General features: G+C 39.9%; 1 protein-coding gene across 1 annotated transcript in view; it reads left to right on the top strand.

The window, feature by feature from the left end:
• stab1 (stabilin 1) overlaps window positions 1-24,563 on the top strand; it is a 100,160-nt gene extending 75,597 nt beyond the window's left edge. The window contains exons 58-69 of the mRNA XM_057845207.1: window positions 2,201-2,333; window positions 2,413-2,473; window positions 6,392-6,536; window positions 12,494-12,627; window positions 12,694-12,859; window positions 15,843-15,949; window positions 16,021-16,140; window positions 18,098-18,232; window positions 18,307-18,411; window positions 18,477-18,626; window positions 20,139-20,243; window positions 24,282-24,563. Of these exons, the coding sequence (XP_057701190.1) occupies window positions 2,201-2,333; window positions 2,413-2,473; window positions 6,392-6,536; window positions 12,494-12,627; window positions 12,694-12,859; window positions 15,843-15,949; window positions 16,021-16,140; window positions 18,098-18,232; window positions 18,307-18,411; window positions 18,477-18,626; window positions 20,139-20,243; window positions 24,282-24,368 (1,448 nt within the window). The 3' untranslated portion in view covers window positions 24,369-24,563. The remainder of the gene's footprint in view (window positions 1-2,200; window positions 2,334-2,412; window positions 2,474-6,391; window positions 6,537-12,493; window positions 12,628-12,693; window positions 12,860-15,842; window positions 15,950-16,020; window positions 16,141-18,097; window positions 18,233-18,306; window positions 18,412-18,476; window positions 18,627-20,138; window positions 20,244-24,281) is intronic.
• The last annotated feature ends 463 nt before the right edge of the window (window positions 24,564-25,026 follow it).

The following is a 25,026-nucleotide window of genomic DNA, read 5'->3' as shown; positions in this document are numbered from 1 at the left end:
GCTGCATCACGTGCACGTAGAGCCCCTCCGCTGGCGTGACATTCTTGATATTGGTCTTCTCCGGATATGATAAGGCAGAGCTGACCCTGCAACTCTCAGTCATTCACATCCGGACTCTTTTCTCTGCCCTTTCTTATCATTTACACTCGAATATAGGCAACCTTTTTGTCCTAAACTATGATTAAATGCCACTTATTTTTTTATTGGGAGTGTTAGAGTAATACCAACAGGCAACCAGTAAATATGGGAAAGGACCCACTCCATACCCTTCATTAAAGTTTACGACAATTGGCTAACTTGCATTGCAAAAGTCCGCTGGCTTAAATGCTATATGATGCTAATGTTTAAAACAATTGGCTAACTTGCAAAGCAAAAGTCAGCTAGCATAAATGCTATATAACGCTAATGTTTGCAACAATTGGCTAATTGTTGCAATTAGCTAACTTTCATAGCAAAGGTCTGCTAGCTTAAATGCTGTACAATGTTAATGTTTACAATATTTGGCTAACCTGCATAGCAAATGTCCACTAGCTTAAATGCTATATAATGCTAATGTTTACAAGAACTGGCTAACTTGTATAGCAAAAGTCCGCTAGCTCAAAGCTATATAACACAAATGTTGACAACAGTTGGCTAACTTGCAAAGCAAAAGTCCACTAGCATAAATGCTACATAACGCAAATGTTTACAACAATTGGCTAATTATTGCATTGTTGCAATTGGCTAACTTTCATAGGAAAGGTCCGCTAGCTTAAATGCTATATAATGCTAGTCTTTATAACAAATGCATAACTTGCATTGCAAAGGTCCGCTAGCTTATATGCTATATGACGCTAATGTTTATCACAATTTGCTAACTTGCATAGCAAAAGCCCGCTAGCTCAAAGTTATATAACGCTAATGATTACAACATTTGGCTAACTTGCATTGCAAAAGTCTATCTCAAAAGATATATAATGCTAACGTTTACAACAATTGGCTAACTTGCAAAGCAAAAGTCCCTTAGCATAAATGCTATATAACGCTAATGTTTACAACAAATGGCTAATTGTTGCATTGTTGCAATTGGCTAACTTTTATAGCAAAAGTCCGCTATCTTAAATGCTATATGACGCTAATGTTTACAATAGGGTGACCAAACGTCCTCTTTTGCCCGGACAAGTCCTACTTTCACGTAGTATCCTCGGGGTCCGGGCGGGTTTTATAAATTCATAAAAATGTCCGTCTTTTATGATTTTTCACGGGACCAATTTGAAGAGAATCCCTCCGGCCACTGGGTGGCAGCAGTTGACATGGCTCCTACTAGAAGGGAGGGAAGGAGTAGTTCTTCTTGTTTTTGTTGGCAGTGTACCCCTATCATGAGACATTACCGCCATCTACTGGGTTGACGATTTGGCCACAACGCCTGCCCAGTTGTTAAGTTTTTTACAATAAATACGTATATAATGGCAATTGTTGACTTCTGTCGGAGCTTTGACTGTAAAATCCTGTTTGGTGTCGCATCGTTGCTCTGCCGACAATTGTAAACTTTTATAGCAAAGTTTCATTTTTGCCTCAGCTAGCGATCAGTAAGCTAAACCACGCTAGGCATTATGGGAAACGTAGTTTTTCACTGCTACGTTTGGAAACATGCTGGTTGAATAGTTTGTCATATATTCATTATTTATTTATTTACTTTTCAAACTGCATTTTTCGGTCCAGAGTAAGGGGGCACACTTGAAATATATTAAAGTGATATAGGCATCTTTGAGTGAACTTCGAGTAAAATTCAAGTATCTTGAGGCCGGGCTGCGTGTCCTCTTTTTTGGATATCAAAATATGGTCACCCGAGTTTACAACAACTTGCTAACTTACATAGCAAAAGTCAGCTAGATTAAATGCTATATAATGCTAATGTTTACAACAATTGGCTGAATTGCATAGCAAAAATCCGCAAGCTTAAGTGCAATATAATGCTAATGTTTACCAGATAGTTTCTGGTGAGCACTACATTGCTTAAATTTATTTTATTTCTGTCGATCACGTCTTTGTGATAGCATTGTTTTCAATGGGAAAACAAATATTTGCAACAATGTTTTGAGCTGAATTTTAGCTTAGCTTATTTTAGCTTACTTTAGCTTAATTGAACCCATCTGTGCCATGATCACATCATGCGCATGTTTGAGCTTTGCTAGCTTCCTGATTTTGCAACATCTGGCAGCTCCCGATCTGTGTGCCGAGTACAACGGCAACTGTCACCAGGACGCCAACTGCACGCAGACGGGACTACGGGTCAACTGCACCTGTCGCAGCGGTTTCCAGGGCGATGGCTACGCCTGCGACCCTATCAACAGGTCAACAAATGGCTTTCATGTCGTGGAGCTGCAGAGAAGACCGCTGCCCACTTGTCAAACGATTGATGTTGTTTTACAGATGTGTGGAGGAGGAAAATGGCGGCTGCAGCGACTTTGCAAAGTGCAAGTTCACAGGCCCGGTGTGTACTAAAGCCTCATTATTCACTAGTTAATTGATAGTATTGTTGCATGTAATGCAAAGGCCAATAACTGCCAATATTCGGTACACCAAAGCGACTGGATATTCTCATGCCACATGGGCTCTCTTTCGTTTGACACATCAAAAATGGCTGTTCACCCAAATACGCGTTTTTTAAAAAATTTTTTAAAAGAGTGAATTTTTAAAACGCTATTCGTCCGATAATTTTTGTCCCAAATTACATAATTTACACATCAGAAATTCAGGACGCTCAGGGGCACAAAAGGTTCTATGCAGTTTTTGCTTAAAAAAATGTACGGTTTGGCCAAAATTTGCCCAATGTACCCATTCATTTCTAAAGACAAAAATTTGGTGGCCCAATTAGCAAACCATTCATTTCAATATCACAGGAAATGCCCCCAAATTAACAGGAAGTTACCAAATACACTATGAACAAAAAGTGACCCTGAAATGCCTCAAAATACAGGAGGTGACTCTGAAATGCCTAAAAATAAAAGGGACTCAATTTGAAGAGGAAGTGACCCTGAAATGCCCCAAAATCAATAAGAAGTGGCCTTGAAATGCCTCAGAATCAACAGGATGTGACCCAATATGTACAGGAAGTGACCCTAAAATCCCACCAAACCAACAGGAAGTAAACCTGAAATGCCCCCAAATAAACAGGAGGTTACCCAATATGAACAACAAGTTACTCCGAAATGCCCCCTAATCAACAGGAAGTGACCCAATATGAACAACAAGTTACCCCGAAATGCCCCCTAATCAACAGGAAGTGACCCAATATGAACAGGGAGTTACCCAGAAATGCCCCTTAATCAATAGAAAGTGACTCAATATGAAAAGGAAGAGACCCTGAAATGTCCCCTAATCAATAGAAAGTGACCAAATATGAACAGGAAGTGACCCTGAAATGTCCCTAAATCAGGAAGTTACCCTAAAGTACCCCAAAATCAAAAGGAAGTGACCCTAAAATGCCCCAAAATCAACGGGAACTGAGCCAATATCAACAGGATTGTTACCCCAAAATGCCCCCTTATCAACAGGAAGTGACCCAATATGAGCAGGAAGTGACCCTGAAATGTCCCTAAATCAATAGGAAGTGACTCTATATGTACAAGCAGTGATCTTGAAATGCCCCAAAATAAACAGGAAGTGACCTCGAAAGCGCCCCAAATCATCAGGAAGTGACCGAGTATGAAGAGGAAGTGACATAGAAAAGCCAAATCAACATTAACTGACCCAATCTGAACAGGAAGAGATCCTAAAGTCCCCCGGTTCAACAGGAAGTGACCAAATATGAACAGGAAGTGACCCTGAAATGTCCCTAAATCAGGAAGTTACCCTAAAGTACCCCAAAATCAAAAGGAAGTGACCCTAAAATGCCCCAAAATCAACGGGAACTGAGCCAATATCAACAGGATTGTTACCCCAAAATGCCCCCTTATCAACAGGAAGTGACCCAATATGAGCAGGAAGTGACCCTGAAATGTCCCTAAATCAATAGGAAGTGACTCTATATGTACAAGCAGTGATCTTGAAATGCCCCAAAATAAACAGGAAGTGACCTCGAAAGCGCCCCAAATCATCAGGAAGTGACCGAGTATGAAGAGGAAGTGACATAGAAAAGCCAAATCAACATTAACTGACCCAATCTGAACAGGAAGAGATCCTAAAGTCCCCCGGTTCAACAGGAAGTGACCAAATATGAACAGGAAGTGACCCTGAAATGTCCCTAAATCAGTAGGAAGTTACTCTAAAGTACCCCAAAATCAAAAGGAAGTGACCCTGAAATGCCCCAAAATCAACAGGAAGTGGCCCAATATGAACAGGATTGTTACCCCAAAATGCCCCCTAATCAACAGGAAGTGACCCAATATGAACAACAAGATACCCCGAAATGCCCCCTAATCAACAGGAAGTGACCCAATATGAAGAGGAAGTTACCCCGAAATGCCCCCTAATCAATAGAAAGTGACCCAATATGAGCAGGAAGTGACCCTGAAACGTCCCTAAATCAATAGGAAGTTACCCTGAAGTACCCCAAAATCAAAAGGAAGTGACCCTGAAATGCCCCAAAATCAACGGGAACTGAGCCAATATGAACAGGAAGTGACCCTGAAATGTCCTCAAATCAATAGGATATTACCCTGAAGCATCCCAAAACCAAAAGGAAGTGACACCGAAATGCTCCCTAATCAACAGGAAGTGACCCAATATGAACAGGAAATTACTCCGAAATGCCCCCTAATCAATAAAAAGTGACCCAATATGAGCAGGAAGTGACCCTGAAATGTCCCTAAATCAATAGGAAGTTACCCTGAAGTACCCCAAAATCAAAAGGAAGTGACCCTGAAATGCCCCAAAATCAACGGGAACTGAGCCAATATGAACAGGAAGTTTGTATTGCTAATTTGACGATATGTAATTTCATCTTAGGCAAAAAACACTTCAGTTGTTTTTGGTGATCGTTTAACGTAAAATCATTCACTAAGAAACCCCATCGAGTAACGTGTCAAATTAAAGACCTCGGCGCGTACTTTTCAGATATTTAACTATATTCCGAATTTAACTTTGTATAATGTCATGGTCGACAAAAAACACTTTAGATGTTTTAGGTGATCTGTTAAAGTAAAATTAATCAGTGATGAACCCTATGGAGTAACATGTCAAATTAAAGGCGTCGGTGAGGACTTTCCATATCTGTAACTGTATTGCTAATTTGACGGTATATAATTTCATTTTAGACAAAAAACTTCTGATGTTTTCGGTACTCGTTTAACGTAAAAATGTATCTCTGGCGAAACCCATGGTGTGACATGTCAAATTAAAGGCCTCGGTGAGGACTTTCCAGATATGTAACTCTGTTGCTTCTTAAACATTGAATGACGTCATTATTTACAAAAACACACCTTATGTGTTTTAGGTGTTTGTTTAAAATAAAAATGTATTACTGACGAACCCAATCAAGTAACATGTCAATTTAAAGGCCTCGGTGAGGACTTTCCACATATCTAACTATATTCTGAATTTAACTTTGTAAAATGTCATCGTCGACAAAAAACACTTTAGATGTTTTAAGTGATCTGTTATAGTAAAAAAAATATCAGTGATGAAACCTATGGTGTAACATGTCAAATTAAAGGCCTCGGCGAGGACTTTCCAGATATGTAACTATATTCCTAATTTAACATTGTATAATGTCATGGTAGACAAAAAACACACTTTAGATGTTTTGGGTGATTTTAAAGTAAAAAATAATCAGTGATGAACCCAATGGAGTAACATGTCAAATTAAAGGCCTCGGCAAAGAATGTACACATATGTAACTATATTCCTAATTTAACATTGTATAATGTCATGGTAGACAAAAAACACTTCCAATGTTTTAGGTGATCTGTTCAAGTAAAAATTATCAGTGATGAACCCTATGGAGTAACATGTCAAATTAAAGACCTCGGCGAAGACTGTACACGTATATTCCTAATTTAACATTGTATAATGTCATGGTAGACAAAAAAACACTTTAGATGTTTTAGGTGAGCTGTTAAAGTAAAAATGTATCAGTGATGAACCCTTTGGAGTAACATGTCGAATTAAAGGCCTCGCTGAGGACTTTCCAGTTATGTAACTATGTTGTTTTTTTAACAATTGGATAATGTCATAATACACAAGAACACACCTTTTATGTTTTAGGTGTTTGTTTAAAGTAAAAATGTATTACTGATGGACCCTATGGAGTAACATGTCAAATTAAAGGCCTCGGCAAGGAATTTCCAGTTATTTAACTTTGTTAAATATTATGTTCTAATAAATAAAGATATAATATTTCAAAATTAACACTACAGTATGTCGTAATGGCTGCAAAACACACTTTTGAACTCGGTCTTTTCTCGTCCAGAACGAGCGCGAGTGCGAGTGCTTGCCAGGCTACGTGGGTAACGGCATCCAGTGCTTGGAGAAAGTGGTGCCCCCTGTTGACCGCTGCCTGGAGGATAACGGCGGCTGCCACCCGGTGGCGTCCTGCAAGGACTTGCATTACCACGGTAACGCCTTAACGGCCACTTGTTCTGACCGTCTGTTACCGTGGCAACAGACATTTTGTGCCCTTAATCCGCAACGACTCGAATCACTCGCTCGTTACCATGACAACAGACACTCGCGACTGGCGTTACATCCAAATGGTTACCAAGGTAACATTTCTCACTCATCCTTGTAACTTTTCCTCCAGATGTCTGTTACCATGGCAACATATCCGCCGTGACTGCGTTACCAAATGTAACAAAAGAATTTAGTTGCCGTGGTAACTGAATGGTATATAGTCATTTTTTAATGGAGCCTGGTAATGCGTCCACTCGTGTTACCGTGGTAACATATTCGTCTTGACTCGGCGCAAGTCCCTAATGAGGACCGTTACCGTGGCGACATAACGTAACGGGGCGGAAGTACGGGTAACCACGGCTACACACGTTCAGAGGGGATCGTTTATCTCTCGGCGGCCGTTCTCGCCGGTCGCCAGGTTGCCATGGCGACGTTTAACTCATTGGCTGCCATTGCGGATGATGGAGGAACCAGCATTTGACATTGAAACAAAGGAAACACATCAGCAATCTACGTTCTCTTCTATTGGAATTTTTTCTTCATGTATTAACAATGGCTGCCATTGACAGCAGTAGACGTCCAATCCCATTGGACTGGGAAATCTTAATAATCCGATTTTTATGTTGTAATATGACGTCAAGTTCCATAACATTAAGACTTTGCTGGTCATATTACGTAAACTGACGCGTTGTGTTTTCTTGTAATTTTCCGTAAAGTTGCCTTGTATTACAACTTTGATAGAGCATTTTCGGGTCACTTCCTGTTGATTTCAAGACACTTCCTGCTTATTTGGACGCATTTTGAAGTCGCTTCCTGTTGATTTGGAGCCATTCTGGGTTCAGTTCTTGTTGATTGGAAGGCATATTGGGCTCACATCCTGTTGAAACCGGGTCACTTCCTGTTTATTCTGGGAAATTTCAAGGACAATTCCTGTTGGTATTGATCACCTCCAGCTTATCTGGGGGAATTGTTGATTTGAGGGCATTTTTTGGTCACTTCCTGTCAATTATGGGTCACTTCCTGCTTATTTGGAGTCATTTTGGTGTCACTTCCCGTTGATTCGAGGGCATTTTCGGTTCACTTCCTGTTGATTTCGGTTTACGTCCTGCTTATTTGGTGGCATTTTTTGATCACTTCCTGTTGATTTTGGGGCCACTTCCTGCTTTTTGGAGGCATTTTGGTGTCACTTCCTATTGATTTGAGGGCGTTTTTTGGTTCACTTCCTGTTGATTTTGGGTCACTTCCTGCTTATTTGGTGGCATTTTTTTGATCACCTTCTGTTGATTTTGGGTCACTTCCTGCTTATTTTGAGGCATTTTGGTGTCACTTCCTGTTGATTTGAGGGCATTTTTGGTTCACTTCCTGTTGATTTCGGGTCACTTCCTGCTTATTTGGTGGAGTTGTTGATTTGAGGGCATTTTTTGGTCACTTCCTGTAGATTTTGGGTCACTTCCTGCTTATTTGGAGGCATTTTGGTGTTACTTCCTGTTGATTTGAGGGCATTTTTGGTTCACTTCCTGTTGATTTCGGGTCACTTCCTGCTTATTTGGTGGAATTTTGGTTTTTTTTTATTTTTTGGGGGCATTTTTTGGTCACTTCCTGCTTATTTGGTGGCATTTTTTGATCACTTCCTGTTGATTTCAGGTCACTTCCTGCTTATTTTGAGGCATTTTGTTGTGTCACTTCCTGTTGATTTGAGGGCATTTTTGGTCCACTTCCTGTTGATTTCGGGTCACTTCCTGCTTATTTGGTGGCATTTTGGGGTCTTTTTGAGTTTTTTGGGGCATTTTTTTGGTCACCTCCTGCTTATTTGGTGGCATTTTTTTATCACTTCCTGTTGATTTCGGGTCACTTCCTGCTTATTTTGAGGCATTTTGGGGTCACTTCCTGTTGATTTGGAGGGCATTTTAGGGTCACATCCTGTTGATTTTGGGGCATTCAAAGGCAACTTCCTGTTAATTTTGGGAAATTTATGGTCACTCCCTGTTGATTTTGGGTTACAATGGTCTGTTGTCCCTGGGCTGGGGACAGGAAATGACCTGAAATGCCCCAAAATTAACTCATTGGCTTTTTTACTTATTCATTTTAAAGCATTTACAGGTCACTTTCTGTTTAGTAACTCAAAATCAATAGGAAGTGACCCGTAAATTCCCCAAAATGAACAGGAAGTGACCCATGATTGCCGCCAAATGAACAGGAATTGACGGAAAATCAACAGGAAAGGACCTGAAATGCCCCAAAATTAACTCATTGTCTTCCATTGACGGCCATAGTGCAATCCGTTTGAAGTGGGAGGGATGGCAGTGACTGAACAATCTTCAAATCGATTGGACGTCTGCTATTGATACTCGTTTAAATTCACGGCAGTATTACTGTTCATTGTAGAATATTGTATAACGATTTGCTTCTGATCCATGTACAGTGCCCTCCATAATTATTGGCACCCCTGGTTAAGATGTGTTTTTTAGCTTGTAATATATATTTTTTTTTATTCAAATAATAGGGGACCTTAATGGAAAAAAAGAGAAAAATCCAACCTTCAATACAAGTGCATTTATTCAGTGGGGGAAAAATCCCACATAAAGAAAAAAATATTTGACATCAAATAATGTGTGTCACAATTATTAGCACCCCTGTTGTTAATACTTTGTACAACCCCCTTTTGCCAACAAAACAGCACCTAATCTTCTCCTATAATGTTTCACAAGCTTGATTTTGTGTCTGGTGAACCATTTCTGTGTAGATTTGGCCATATGTTTAGGGTCATTGTCTTGCTGAAAGACCCAGTGACGACCCATTTTCAGCTTTCGGGCAGAGGGCAACAGATTTTTTATTTAAAATGTCATGGTATTTCAAAGCATTCATGATGCCATGCACCCTAACAAGGTTCCCAGGGCCTTTGGAAGCGAAACAGCCCCACAGCATCACTGACCCAGCCCCATACTTCACAGTGGGTATGAGGTGCTTTTCAGCATGCGCATCTTTCGTGGCACGCCAGACCCACTTATGCCCCTTTCCCACTGAAACTAGTGGGTCAACGCGCGTTTTTTCCAAGCCGATGCAACCCACAAGCAATTGGCATTTGGCACCTTTCCCATTGACATTCCCATTTTTCACCCGTCTAACCCCCCTCCCCTCCTCAGCCGTGCGTAAGGTTACGTGACGTCACCACGCTAAGATCAACGTCGACAAGTGCGACCGAATTCATTCAGTACAAGGAAGTAAACAATGCAGAGCATTATGGAAGCCTCCTTTCCGTTTGTGTTATCTGTTTTCATGCTCTTTACTGCCTTCAAAATGGTCGAAATGCGGTAAAGGATCAACACTCTCCTTGTGCCGAAGCAACGTAGGCGACATGAATTCTTCTTCTTCTACTAGCTTTGTTGTAGCATCGACGTACCTACGGTTGTGGGACGTGTTAAATGGGAGGTGACTGGCATGTTGTTATGACGCATCACGTAAGAGCCTACGTCACCGATTAGGTTAGGTTACGATTACGATTAGGGTGTTGACTGTTGACCCGGGGTTTTGCTTTCACACTGCATGACGATCAGAGCCGAGGTGATTTTAATGCGCGTCGCTTGGCGGGTTGTTTGACACGGGTCGAGGCGGGTCACTTCACCTTTCCCACTGCCACCAAAAGCCGATTGTTAGTGGGTTGACACGGGTTTTTTGGCTAGTGGGAAAGGGGTATTAGAGTGTTTTTTGCCAAAAAGCTCAATCTTTGTCTCATCTGACCAAAGCACACGGTCCCAGTTGAAGCCTGGGGCCGTGAGACCAAAATTGCGCTTTTTGGCAACAAACACTCTAAGTGGGTCTGGCGTGAAAAGCACCTCATACCCACTGTGAAGTATGGGGGTGGGTCAATGACGCTGTGGGGCTATTTCGCTTCCAAAGGCCATGGGAACCTTGTTAGGGTGCATGGAATCATGAATGCTTTGAACTACCAGGACATTTGAAATCAAAATCTGTTGCCCTCTGCCCGAAAGCTGAAGATGGATCGTCACTGGGTCTTTCAGCAAGACAATGACCGTAAACGTATGGCCAAATCTACACAGAAATGGTTCACCAGACACAAAATCGAGCTTGTGAAACATTATAGGAGACGATTAGGTGCTGTTTTGTTGTCAAAAGGAGGTTGTACAAAGTATTAACACCAGGGGTGCTAATAATTGTGACACACATTATTTAAAGTCAAAAAATTACTTCTTTATGTGGGATTTTTTCCCCACTGAATAAATGCATTTGGATTGAAGGTTGGATTTTTCTCCTTTTTTCCATTAACAATTTAATACCGAACGTGTCGGCAGCGACGCATTTACGCATGCCGTCCTTGAAGCTTCGTCACGTTGTAATTACGTCACCCACGTACCGCTGGTTGGTCTCATTTGAACATGCGGAAGTTGATGTCCACACCAGTTTTTATTTGAAGTCAATCGACCAAGAAAAACGGGAGATAATGTCATTTGAGTTTTATAGTTTTATTGCACTCATAAATATGCATTACAACGCTGCATGGACCATGTATCTATCTCCATATTTCCATCATTTCTTGTCATTTTCAAAACCGAAAGCAGCACAAAAAAACTACAGATCCCAAGACCGTTGTGATGTCAAGAAGGACGAACCGAAAGTGGTCATTTTTAATAAATTTCCGAGCGAGGCGCCAACTAAGGAAAAGGAGGCATGCGAAGCAAGCAACGGCCTGTGTTGTGCACCGGTTCGATTGAGCGAGCGACTTTGAAACGTGCAGAATGAATATAAAACTAAATTTAGCATAAGCTAATGCATTATTTCATTAACTCAAGGAAGAGGATGAGCCATATTTATCGTTGTTTTCCTGGGATGAGTCGGCATCTCGGCGAGTAGAAGTGACAGCAGCGCGCTAAAGAGTAGGCTGTGTGACGTTGTGTGTGACGCAGCTCCGTGACCTGTTCATGCAGAAGCTTTATTGAGTGAGAAAAAAAAAAAAAAACTTTATTGGGTCGTATGCCAGAAAAATTTAAATTGAACTGAACTACTTGTCAATGTTTTTGAAAATACTTTTTTTCAATGTTATATAAATTTTCTTCACTATTATCTTTTCAATTTTTATAAAGATGAGTGTTCGAGAAGCTTGATTGCATGTACTTTAGATAAGGTGATGGGTATAATACCTAACTTCACAAAGAGATATCCTCCAAACCCTTCTTGTGTTAGATGATTTTTTTTTTTTTTCTCACTATTTTGTACTGTATATAACCTGTTTTGACCATAGTATGTGTAAAGGCCAAAAACGCCTATGACCATACTTGCTGTTTGTGTTGAATTGTCAAACATAAAACTATTCAATCTTATTTTTTTCTATTGAATGTTTATCCTAACAAGTTGAATAAATATTATCAAGCTTCAAAACGGTTGGTCGAGCATGTTTGGTTGTCAATGGGACATCAACATTATAAATTTTGAAAAAATATTTTGGGATTTTTTTGTCTTTTTGGGTCCAAAATGTGGATTAAAATTGGTCAGTGAAAAAAACAAGTTTGGACATGAAGTTCAAGGTGTCCTTAAAAAAGGGACCCAACTTGGCCATTGTGAACAATTTTTTCTTTGAAATATAAAGGCAACATCAAATGCATGCAAATTCGGCCAAAATAGGCTTAGGTGTTAAAGGGTTAAGGCCCCGTATTATTAGAATTAAAAAAATATATTACAAGCTAAAAAACACATCTTAACCAGGGGTGCCAATAATTATGGAGGGCACTATATTGATATTTGTTGTCGTGAACCGCAAATCGAATTGTATCGTTAGCTAACGCTAAGCTATGACTTTGCTAAAAGCAGTTTTCTTAGCATTACAATGGTTTTAGAAGGTTCTGTTTTGTCTGCCAATGGCTTAACCCGCTGTCCAAATTGTTCGCAGCCAACACGGCGGGAGTCTTCCACCTGCGCTCGCCCGACGGCCGGTACAAGATGAATTTCAGTCAGGCTGGAGCCGCCTGTCGGGCCGAGGGAGCCACCCTGGCCGACCTCAAGCAGCTGGGGGACGCGCAGCAGGTACGCGTGCGCCGAAACCGCCGCGGTCGCCACGGAAACGGCGGATTCACATTGTTTCGCCGGTAGCTGGGGATGCACTTGTGCGTGGCCGGATGGATCGACGGCGGGAAGGTGGGCTACCCCACGCGCTTCCCAAGTATGAAGTGCGGGGAAAACCACGTGGGAGTGGTTCTCTATAAGGACCCTGTGGACCAGAGCAGCATGTATGACGCATACTGCTATAGAATCGCAGGTATACAACCATCATGAATAGGGGTGTGACAATGTATCGAAAAGGTATATTTCGCGATACTTTGTAGCCTGAAAAGTTATCGATACGCTCCCGTCAAGAATCGATATATTGTTTTAAATAGGTGTCACTGTTTAGGAAAAAAAAGCAACCAACTACCACAGCATTCAAAGCCAGCCCACATTTCCCATTGATTTTCCAATAACCCTATACGCCATCCATAGCACAAAAACTTCCATTCACTACTCCTGTTGGTTTCCAACACAAGTGAACCAATATCAGGAGGAAGTGACCCTGCAATGCCCCCAAATCAACAGGAAGTGACAGTGAAATCCCTATATCAACAGGAAGTGACCCAATATGAACAGGAAGTGAATCCAAAATTCTTTGAATCGACAGGACGTGACCCAATATGTACAGGAAGTGAACCCGAAATCCCCCCCAAATCAACAGGAAGTGACCCAATATGAACAGGAAGTGAACCCAAAATGCTTTAAATCAACAGGAAGTGACCCTGCAAATCCCCAAGTCAACAGGAAGTGCCCCTGACATGCAACCAAATCAACAGGAAGTGACCCTAAAATGCTCATATATCAACAGGAAGTGACCCAATATGTACAAGAAGTGAACCCAAAATGTCCTTAAATCAACAGGAAGTGACCCTAAATTCCCCCATATGAACAGGAAGTGACCCAATATGTACAGGAAGTAAACCCGGAATGCACCAAATCAACAGGAACTGACCCTGAAATTCCCCTACATCATCAGAAAGTGACCCAATATGAACAGGAAGTGAACCCAAAATCAACTGGAAGTGACCCTAAAACGCCCCCAAATCAACAGGAAGTGACCCTGAAATCCCCCTATATCAACAGGAAGTGAACGAATATGAACAGGAAGTGAACCCAAAATGCCCCCAAATCAACAGGGAGTGACCCTGAATCCCCCAATATCAACAGGAAGTTACCAAGTATCAAGAGGAAGTGACCCTGAAATCCCCCAATAGCAACAGGATTTGACCCAATATGAACAGGAAGTGAACCCAAAATGCTTTAAATCAACAGGACGTGACCGTGCAATATCCCCAAGTCAACAGGAAGTGACCCTGACATGCCCCAAGTCAACAGGAAGTGTCCCTGACATGCTCCCAAATCAACAGGAAGTGACCCTGAAATGCTCCTAAATCAACAGAAAGTGACCTAATATGAACAGGAAGTGAACCCCAAATCACCCTAAAATCAACAGGAAGTGACCCTAAAACGCCCTCAAATCAACAGGAAGTGACCTTGAAACCTTGAGTGACCCAATATGTACAGGAAGTGAACCCGGAATGCCCCCAAATCAAAAGGAAATGATCCCAATTCCCTCCCATATCAACAGGAAGTGACCCAATATGTACAGGAAGTGAACCCAAAATGCCCTTAACTCAACAGGAAGTGACCCTAAATTCCCCCATATGAACAGGAAGTCACCCAATATGTACAGGAAGTAAACCCGGAATGCCCCAAATCAACAGGAACTGACCCTGAAATTCCCCTACATCAACAGAAAGTGACCCAATATGAACAGGAAGTGAACCCAAAATCAACAGGAAGTGACCCTAAAACGCCCCCAAATCAACAGGAAGTGACCCTGAAATCCCCCTATATCAACAGGAAGTGACTGAATATCAACAGGAAGTGACCCTGAATCCCCCAATATCAACAGGAAGTTACCCAGTATCAAGAGGAAGTGACCCTGAAATCCCCCTATATCAACAGGAAGTGACCCAATATGAACAGGAAGTGAACCCAAAATGCTTTCAATCAACAGGAAGTGAACCTGCAATATCCCCAAATCAACAGGAAGTGACCTTAAAATGCCTCGAAATCAACAGGAAGTGACCCAATAGGTACAGGAAGTGAACCCGAAATGCCCCCAAATCGACACTAACTGACCCTAAAATTCCCCTATATAAAGAGGAAGTGACCCAATAGGAACAGGAAGTGAACCCAAAATTCCTACCAATCAACGGGAAGTGACCCTGAAATGCCCCAAAATCAACAGGAAGTAACCCTGGAATTTCTAAAAAAAATCAACAGGAAATGACCCGATATGTACAGGAAATGACCCTAAGATGCCCCAAATCATCAGGTAGTGACCCCGAATCCCTCCATATAAACAGGAAGTTACCCAATATGAGCAGGAAGTGAATCCAAAATTCCCCCCAAATCAACAGGAAGTGACCCTGAAGTGCCTCAAAATCAACAGGAAGTGACCTAAACTGTACGGGAAGTGAACCTAGAATTCAATTCAAGTCTCAAAATCAACAGGAAATGACCCAACATGTACAGGAAGTGAACCCGAAATGCCCCCAAATCAACATGTAGCGACCCCGAATCCCTCTATATAAACAGGAAGTTACCCAATATGCATAGGAAGTGAACCCAAAATGCCCCCAAATGAACAGGTAGTGACCCGGAATCCCTTCATATAAACAGGAAGTTACCCAATATGAACAGGAAGTGAACCAGAAATGCCCCGAAATAAACAGGAATTCCCCATTAAATTCCCCAAAATCAACAATATGTACAGGAAGTGAACCCGAAATGCCCCCAAATCAAAAGGAAATGATCCCGATTCCCTCCCATATCAACAGGAAGTGACCCAATATGAACAGGAAGTGAATCCGCATGCCCTCAAATCAACAGGAAGTGACCCTGGAATTTCTCAAAATCAACAGGAAGTGACCCGACATGTACAGGAAGTGACCCTAAAATCCCACCATATCAACAGGAAGTGACCCAATATGAACAAGAAGTGACCTTGAAATGCTTGAATATCAACAGGAAGTGACCCAATATACCAACCATCACAACAAAGCTACCATCACAATTGCATTTTCTTGCTTTTAAAGGAACTCTGCTTTGTCTTTCGGTGTTAGTGGTGAACAAAGACTTCATCTAAAAGGATAATTCCAGTGGATATTGATTTTTCCCATCCGCAGAGGTTTCTTGTGAGTGCCCTGACGGGTACGTGGGTGACGGCGCATCGTGTAACGGCGTCCTGACCGACGTGCTGGCGTCCTACAGCAACTTTTCCATCTTTTACAAGGTGGGCCCCGCTTCGTCTTTGCAATCGACGCGACATTCATCCAACGGCGAGCTCTGTTTCTCTCGTTTCAGTTCCTGTTGGACTACGGCGGTTTCTCCGCGCAGGGCCAGAACCTGATTGATTTTTTGTCGCAAAGGCAGTCCGAGGTGACACTGTTTGTCCCGCACGACGCCGGATTCAGCCCCAGCCAGGTCAGACCTTATCCTGACTCGTCGAGAAAAAAATACACATAGCTGCGGCACTGGTGTCCAAGTTTTTACTCATTCGTTTGACCAAAATTTCACAATTTTTGACCTAAATCATCCCAAATTCCCACTGAAATTACGAGTTTTGACCAAAATTTCACAATTTTTACCAAAACATTACAATTTTTGAGCAATACTTCCAAACTTTTCGCCATCACAAATTTTCAACAAAACGTTAATTGTTGACAAAAACAGCGCGATATCTGACCAAATTTCATAATTTTCATCAAAATGTCACCATATTCACAATAATTTCACAATTTTTGACCAATACTTTAATCAAATGAAATTTTTGCCAAAACTTCACAATTGTTGACAAAAACAGCACAATATTTGACCAAAATTTCATAATTCCCACCAAAATGTCACAATTTTTGTCCAAAATTTCTTCATTTTTCACAAAACGTCACAAATGTTCACAAACACAAACAAAAGCATATTTTTTACCAAAATTTCATCATTTTCACCAAAATGTCACCATATTCAAAATAATTTCACAATTTTTGACCAATACTTCATAAATCTTTGCCAGAACTTCACACATTTTCAACAAAACTTCACAATTATTGACTAAAACTGCACAATATCGACCAAAATTTAATAATTTTCCCCAAAATTTCACAATTTTTTCCCCAAAATTTCAAATATTTTTCACAAAACGATACAATTTTTCACCAAAATGTCACAATGTATGACCAAAATTTTTAGTTTTACCAAACCTACATTTTCACCTAAACCTTACAACCTTTTGCCAAATTTTTTGACCCAAAATTTATTTTGACCGAAATTTCACAATTTTTGCCCAATACTTCACAAAACTTCACAACATAAACTGCACAATTTCTGACCACAATTTCATAATTTTCACCAAAATATCACAATATTTGACCAAAACTTCACGAGTTTTACCAAAATGTAAATTTTCATCAAAACAACCTATTGACAAAATTTCACCCTTTCTTCACCCAAAATTAATTTTTAATTTTTTTTTTGAACAAAATTTCACAATTTTTGCCCAATTTCACAAAATTCTGCCAAAACGTCACAACTGTCCACAAAAATTGCACAAATTGACCAAAGATTAATCCGTTTCACCAAAATGTCAGTTTTTTAACAAATTTCACAACTTCTCACCAAAATGTCACAATTTTGACCAAATTTTGCCACAATGTCACAAAATTTCACAAAAACCTCACGATGTTTTACCAAAACCTCACAATTTTCACCAAAATGTCACAATTTCTGATCAAATTTTCAGAATTATACTGTCCAAAATTTCAGTTTCTCTCCAAAATTTCAAAATTTTCACTGAAAAGTCACCATTTTGAGCAAAATTTCAAAATTTTTCACAATACTTTGAAAAGAATTTCACCAATCCTTCACAATTGTTCACAAACATTGCACAAATTTTGACCAAAATGTCATCATTTTCACCAAAATTTCAGTTTTTCACCAAAACATCAGATCTTATCGGTAAATATTTTTAGATACTCGCAGGTGAAGGGTACTGTCAAATGCTACATAGATAGCTAGCTTTAGTCTTTTAAGGGCATTAGTTTAAATGATTGGCTGCCATTGACGGCGCTCAACGTCCAATCCAATTTTGACTGGGAGGGGCGAATGAACGAGTATTTTTAAGTTACTTTCTATTTCTTTGATGATTTCAAATTTCAGTTAAATCTGCCACTGCCGGGCTCTCCTAGTCAAAATGAATTAGACGTCCAGCACTGTCAATGGCAGTCAATGATTGGTGAATGGCGATGGGAATAAACTTTTATTCGAACCAGCCTAACACAAACAGGGGAGTGTGATGCTAATTAGCTTGTCCAAAGGCATAAATTAGAGCTAAAGCTCCACTAGCCCTTGTATTGATTTCTCTGCTACGTATTTCCTTCCACGTTAGGTACTGTCAGGCCGAGACGTGGAGTATCACATCTCCACCAATCACGTCAGACGACCATTTAAGGAGCTGCGACACCAGGACGTCATCCCGTCCAGGCTGGGCTTCAATCTGTCCGTTACCCACGGCAACAACGAGGTGGGACGCTCTCAAAATGCGCACGCCGAAATGCCACTGTCATTTCATTGTGGGGCTTCTTTTAATACGTGCAGAGTGTTAAACTGGTGAACCAGCGCCTCCTACTGCTGTGGGACATCCCGGCGGTTAACGGCATCATTCACGTCATCGAGGCGCCGCTTACGGCTCCGCCTCCTCAGGTCAGTTGTCGGAATATTCCGTTTAAATGTAAACGGGATGCCTTCTCAGTATTTTTTCGGTTTAGGTTTCCCATCACGCTTTGCGAGGCCACGTCCATTCTAGCGGCACCGTGTCGGCCATTTTGGTGTCGCTGCTGCTGACGTGCGTGGCGGCGGGGATCGGATACTACGTCTTCAAACACAAGACGGACGCCTTCAGATTTCAGTACTTTAAAGTGAGGAGCGCTTACACTTTCAGCACCTTGGACGGTGATAGACGTCCAATCTGTTCAGATTTGCAGAGGCTTACATACACAAATGCAAATTTGCATACACACGTGCAAACATACGACACTGACACAATTTTACTATTTTTCACCAAAGTTTTTCCATTTTTGACCATATTTTTACCATTTTTCACTAGAACATCACATTTTTTACCAGATTTTCACCATTTTGACCAAAATCTTACAATTCTTCACCAAAACGTCATATTTTTTCACCTAACTTTTACAATTTTTGACCAAAATTTTTCAAGAAAACATTAATTTACTCTGAGACTTGACATGCTTGCCAAATTTTTCACCCAAATTTCAACATTTCTCAACAAAATTTGACCATGAAGTCTGCATTTTTCACTAAATCTTCACCAAAATTTCACCATTATTTATGACCAAACTTTTTTCACCAAAATGTCACAATATGTCACCAAAAATGCGAGACCAAAACCACATTTTTGACCAAAATTTCAAATTCTGACCAAGATTTCATCACTTTTTACCAAAACTTCACCAAAATTTCTCAATTTTGACCAAAATTTTACAAATTTTGACCAAAATTACACCATTTGACCCAAATTGTACCGTTTGACACCAAAAGTTCACAATTTTTCTAGAACATTTTACCATGAAGTCACCATTTTTTACCAATCATTAACCAAGATTTCACAATTTCTCACTAAAACGTTACAATTTTTTAAATCAAAAACTCAACATCAAAACTCACCAAATTTTCACAATTTTTGACCAAGATTTCACCAATTTTTTATCAAACTTTGACCGTGAAGCTACAATTTTTCACCCAAAATTTCAGCTTTTCAACAATAACTCAAAATCAATACCAGATTTTACCCTTTTTCAACAAAATGTGACAATGAATATACCATTTATCACCAAAACTTTCACCATTTTGACCAAAATTTTACAAATTTACACCAAAATGTCAAAAATTTCACCAGATTTTCACCATTGGACCATAATTTTATCATAAAGTTTTCACCAATTTACACCATTTTACAATAAAGTCAGCATTTTTTAAACCAAATATTAACTAAAATTTCACAATTTTCACCAAAACGTTACAATTTTTGACCAAAAACTCACCTTCAAAACTCTCACCAAGTTTTCATAAATTTTCACCAAAATTTCACAATTTCTTACTAAGATTTAGCCAATTTTTAACAAAATTTGACCATGATGTCACTATTTTCACCAAAACTTCACCATAATTTCACCATTTTGACCACAATGTCACAATTTTTCACCAAACTGTCCCTAATTTTTACCAAGCCTTGACAACTTTTCACCAAAATTTCACCATTTTCCAACAAGATTTCCATATTTTCAACAAAATTTCACCATAATGTCACAATTTTTTTCTAACATGTCACATTTTTTTTCACCAAAATATCATTTCTCCAGAAATTGCATTTTCTAGTAACTTTCCTAATTAAATAACACGCCTGACAGAATGACGACGAGGACAACGCGGCAGGCGGTCCATCAAAACCCGCCCTGGTATCCATCCCTAACCCACTCTACAGCGGCTCCAGAGCCTTCGCGGAACCTTTTGGGGTCAGTATTCGACACGCAAATCCTTCTTGATTCTGCAAAAATGCGCGATACTGTACCGATACCACATTTTTAAAACAAATAGACAGTCTTTTTCCCCCTTTTAATACTGAATTACTGCATGCATACTCACTTGAATTCATTGCACTGACTTTGATGGGGACGTCCCCCCCACCAACATGGCTGCCGTGATTTGTAGCATGCGTAGCTGGCGGCCATCTTGGGTTAGGCGACAGTTGGAAACTAGATCTTAGGGTATACAGTGAAACACAGCAGTCTGATTATTTTTGCAGGTAGCCTGTGCATCACAGCACACAAAAACTTTGATGCAGTTTGCGTCTACTGAGACGATGCTGCTTTACCTTATTTTTGTCACGTAAAAGCACTGTCCAGATTGATGATGATCCTGCCAGTGTTCTCAGATTTATCAGATGTTGTTTCCGAAGCTTGCATGGCGGTGAATAAGCGACACGTAAAATGAATGAATAAATGTATTAAACTTGACAACATTAAAGAACACCACAAGGACCATGCTGTTTTCCCACATCAATAGTATGTGTATTGTTTATCTACAGTGCCTTGCAAAAGTATTCGGCCCCCTTGAATCTTCCAAACTTTCGCCACATTTCAGGCTTCAAACATAAAGATATGACATTTAATTTTTTTGTCAAGAATCAACAACAAGTGGGACACAATCGTGAAGTGGAACAACATTTATTGGATAATTTCAACTTTTTTAACAAATAAAAAACTGAAAAGTGGGGCGTGCAATATTATTTGGCCCCTTTACTTTCAGTGCAGCAAACTCACTCCAGGAGTTCAGTGAGGATCTCTGAATGATCCAACGTTGTCCTAAATGATCGATGATGATAAATAGAATCCAACTGTGTGTAATCAAGTCTCCGTATAAATGCACCTGCTCTGTGATAGTCTCAGGGTTCTGTTTAAAGTGCAGAGAGCATTATGAAAACCAAGGAACACACCAGGCAGGTCCGAGATACTGTTGTAGAGAAGTTTAAAGCCGGATTTGGATACAAAAAGATTTCCCAAGCTTTAAACATCTCAAGGAGCACTGTGCAAGCCATCATATTGAAATGGAAGGAGCATCAGTCCACTGCAAATCTACCAAGACCCGGCCGTCCTTCCAAACTTTCTTCTCAAACAAGGAGAAAACTGATCAGAGATGCAGCCAAGAGGCCCATGATCACTCTGGATGAACTGCAGAGATCTACAGCTGAGGTGGGAGAGTCTGTCCATAGGACAACAATCAGTCGTACACTGCACAAAACTGGCCTTTATGGAAGAGTGGCAAGAAGAAAGCCATTTCTCAAAGATATCCATAAAAAGTCTCGTTTAAAGTTTGCCACAAGCCACCTGGGAGACACACCAAACATGTGGAAGAAGGTGCTCTGGTCAGATGAAACCAAAATTGAACTTTTTGGCCACAATGCAAAACGATATGTTTCGCGTAAAAGCAACACAGCTCATCACCCTGAGCACACCATCCCCACTGTCAAACATGGTGGTGGCAGCATCATGGTTTGGGCCTGCTTTTCTTCAGCAGGGACAGGGAAGATGGTTAAAATTGACGGCAGCCAAATACAGGAACATTCTGGAAGAAAACCTGTTGGTATCTGCACAAGACCTGAGACTGGGACGGAGATTTATCTTCCAACAGGACAATGATCCAAAACATAAAGCCAAATCTACAATGGAATGGTTGAAAAATAAACGTATCCAGGTGTTGGAATGGCCAAGTCAAAGTCCAGACCTGAATCCAATGGAGAATCTGTGGAAAGAGCTGAAGACTGCTGTTCACAAACACTCTCCATCCAACCTCACTGAGCTCGAGCTGTTTTGCAAGGAAGAATGGGCAAGAATGTCAGTCTCTCGATGTGCAAAACTGATAGAAACATACCCCAAGCGACTTACAGCTGTAATTGGAGCAAAAGGTGGCGCTACAAAGTATTAACGCAAGGGGGCCGAATAATATTGCACGCCCCACTTTTCAGTTTTTTATTTGTTAAAAAAGTTTAAATTATCCAATAAATTTTGTTCCACTTCACGATTGTGTCCCACTTGTTGTTGATTCTTGACAAAAAATTAAAATTTTATATCTTTATGTTTGAAGCCTGAAATGTGGCGAAAGGTTGCAAGGTTCAAGGGGGGCGAATACTTTTGCAAGGCACTGTATCTATTAGCTGCAATCAGGAACTCAAATCCTCAGATGAAAAGCAACAAACGGTCCGTGAATGCCAAAGCGAGCCTTGACCACAAAGCAGACAACAATAGCAGAGCGATTGCGTACAAAGGTTTATTGAACAAACACAAAAAACGCGATTGCAAAAAGGGAGACAAAAAAGGCTCCATGACAGCAGGTTGGGCTCAACAACAACAACAACAAAAAACAGAGGGAAAACCGCGGTGAGAGGCTGCAAAAGCAAGGCGAAAACAAATAATGCACTCAAATACCTGATTCCAAAAGCCAGGGCGGCAGACAAACGAAAAGAAAAAAAATGATCCAACTTGCAACGAAGGGATATACAAACTGTCAAATGGCAGCAAGTCAATATCTTGGCAAGCCGCCTAGGATCGGTTTAAAGACACTGCTGATGAGCCGGAATTGGATGCAGGTATGACGTCGGGAATTCATCCCACAGCTCTGTAACAAAACAATCTGACCAGCAACTGAATGTGACATAATCATGCCAGTCGTCATACTAGCTTCGCTTGCTAGCTAGCACAGCTATTCTCCTAGCCCAGCCCAACCACGTCATCAACCCAATGTGTAAAACATGGCGCCCTCCAGAGGTCAAAACATGTACTAAATATTAGGGCTGTCCCAACAACTATTTTTCTCTCAATTAGTCAGCAGACTTCTTTAACGATTAGTTGACTATTCAAAAATTATTATTTTTTTTTTGTAATAATCTTGCAATTAAATGTTTGTTGACGCTTATTAATTCACATAAACATTTTGGAACACTTAAATTCTTTATTAAAGTGCAAATAAACACATACAGTGGGGAAAACAAGTATTTGATACACTGCCAATGGGAGTGTATCAAATACTTGTTCTCCCCACTGTAAATAATAATAATAAATCACAAATAAACAATGAGGTCAAATGCTGATTGCATTAACTAATGCAAAAGAATGGAATGTAAACAGATTCAAAACACTGTGACTTCACCTTTCCAACAATATTCAAAACAATTCTTTAAAAAACTACATATTAAAAACATGTAGCACTAATATTGTAGTATACTACTATATGTATATACAGTGGTATGAAAAAGTATCTGAACCTTTTGGAATTTCTTACATTTCTGCATAAATCCATCAAATGTGATCTGATCTTTGTCAAAATCACACAGATGAAAAAACAATGTCTGCTTTAAATAAAACCACCCAAACATGTATAGGTTTTCATATTTTAATGAGGGTAGTATGCAAACAATGACAGAAGGGGGAAAATAAGTAAGGAATTAAGAACTAATTGTCAGTCGACATATCATCAGGAATGTGATGAAAATATTTCATGAAGGTGAAAAGTTACCTGGTGTTGGTTTAAACAGAATATTTAGTTTATTCCTTAAAAAAAAAAAAATCTAGGCACTACAGAACATTTTCAGTTTTTTTTTCATACAAAATAAACATTTTTAAAAATCATGTATTTAATATATTCTTATATATATGTGATCGATTATTGTATATATTATTACTATTTTATATAATAATACACATGTTTTAATTGAATATCAACGGTTCCTTGACTATAAAAATAAATGGCATTTTTTTACCCCCTTAAAATCACACAAAACAACCAAAAATGTACTCCCATATTTTCTCTATGTTCACTATGGTTCAAAAGCTTGGGGTCGCTTAGACCCCAAACTTTTGTTGAATGGTAGTGTAATTATAAAACACATTTTAAAAATATTCTTTAAAAAATAAATAAATAAATAAATCCAAAATATCCATATGGAAAATATGAAAAACATCTGGACTAGTTTCTCAGTTTCTCTCAATATGTTACAGGAGAACAGTCAGGGGGCGGAGCCAGATCAGGGGGCGGAGACGGCAGAACCTGAGGAACTTCCCAAAATCCTGGACTTGGACCAGTAACAATTTGTTTGTTTGGAAATTTGAAAAATTGTATGTTAAAAAAAAATCAATGCTGTTGAGCAACAGGAAGACAAAGTGATTGTCAATAAAATTTTGCACTAATCATTTTCAAACAACCACCACTGGCTCCGTTTCTCATTACTGACGTACATCAGGCGGCAGCTAGCTATAATCACTAACAGACTAGCATTGTATTTCGACATATTTACATAAAATAAACGCTAACTGCACTTTATTTGTGCATTTAATCAAGAATCGAGACTGTTTTACATCCACATCTGTAAAGAATTCGGGGATTTAAGCATTTATTCACAAGAATTTTAACCGGAAAAGCTCTGTTTACATCATGCAGCCGCTAGAGCTATATTCACTAACAGCCTAGCATTGTACTTCGACATATTTACATAAAATAAACACTAACTGCACTTTTTTTGTGCTTTTAATCAAGAATCGAGACTGTTTCACGTCCACATCTATAAAGAATTTGGGGATTCAAGCATTTATTCACAAGAATTTTCAACGAAAAAAGCTTTTTGTCTGTAATTCCACTCGGTCAGCTTTTACGGCCTCGCCAACAATGTAGGCCCCCTATTTATCGGCCCCGCGCCCCAGGTCCCATCAATACATTATGAAGTCCAGGGGGTGTGTTGGAGTAATT

Source organism: Corythoichthys intestinalis, chromosome 9 (genome assembly GCF_030265065.1).
Source record: "Corythoichthys intestinalis isolate RoL2023-P3 chromosome 9, ASM3026506v1, whole genome shotgun sequence".
In the NCBI taxonomy this organism is placed as follows: domain Eukaryota; kingdom Metazoa; phylum Chordata; class Actinopteri; order Syngnathiformes; family Syngnathidae; genus Corythoichthys; species Corythoichthys intestinalis.
Note: the sequence above shows the minus strand (reverse complement) of the source record. Positions and strands in the feature narration are given on the sequence as shown.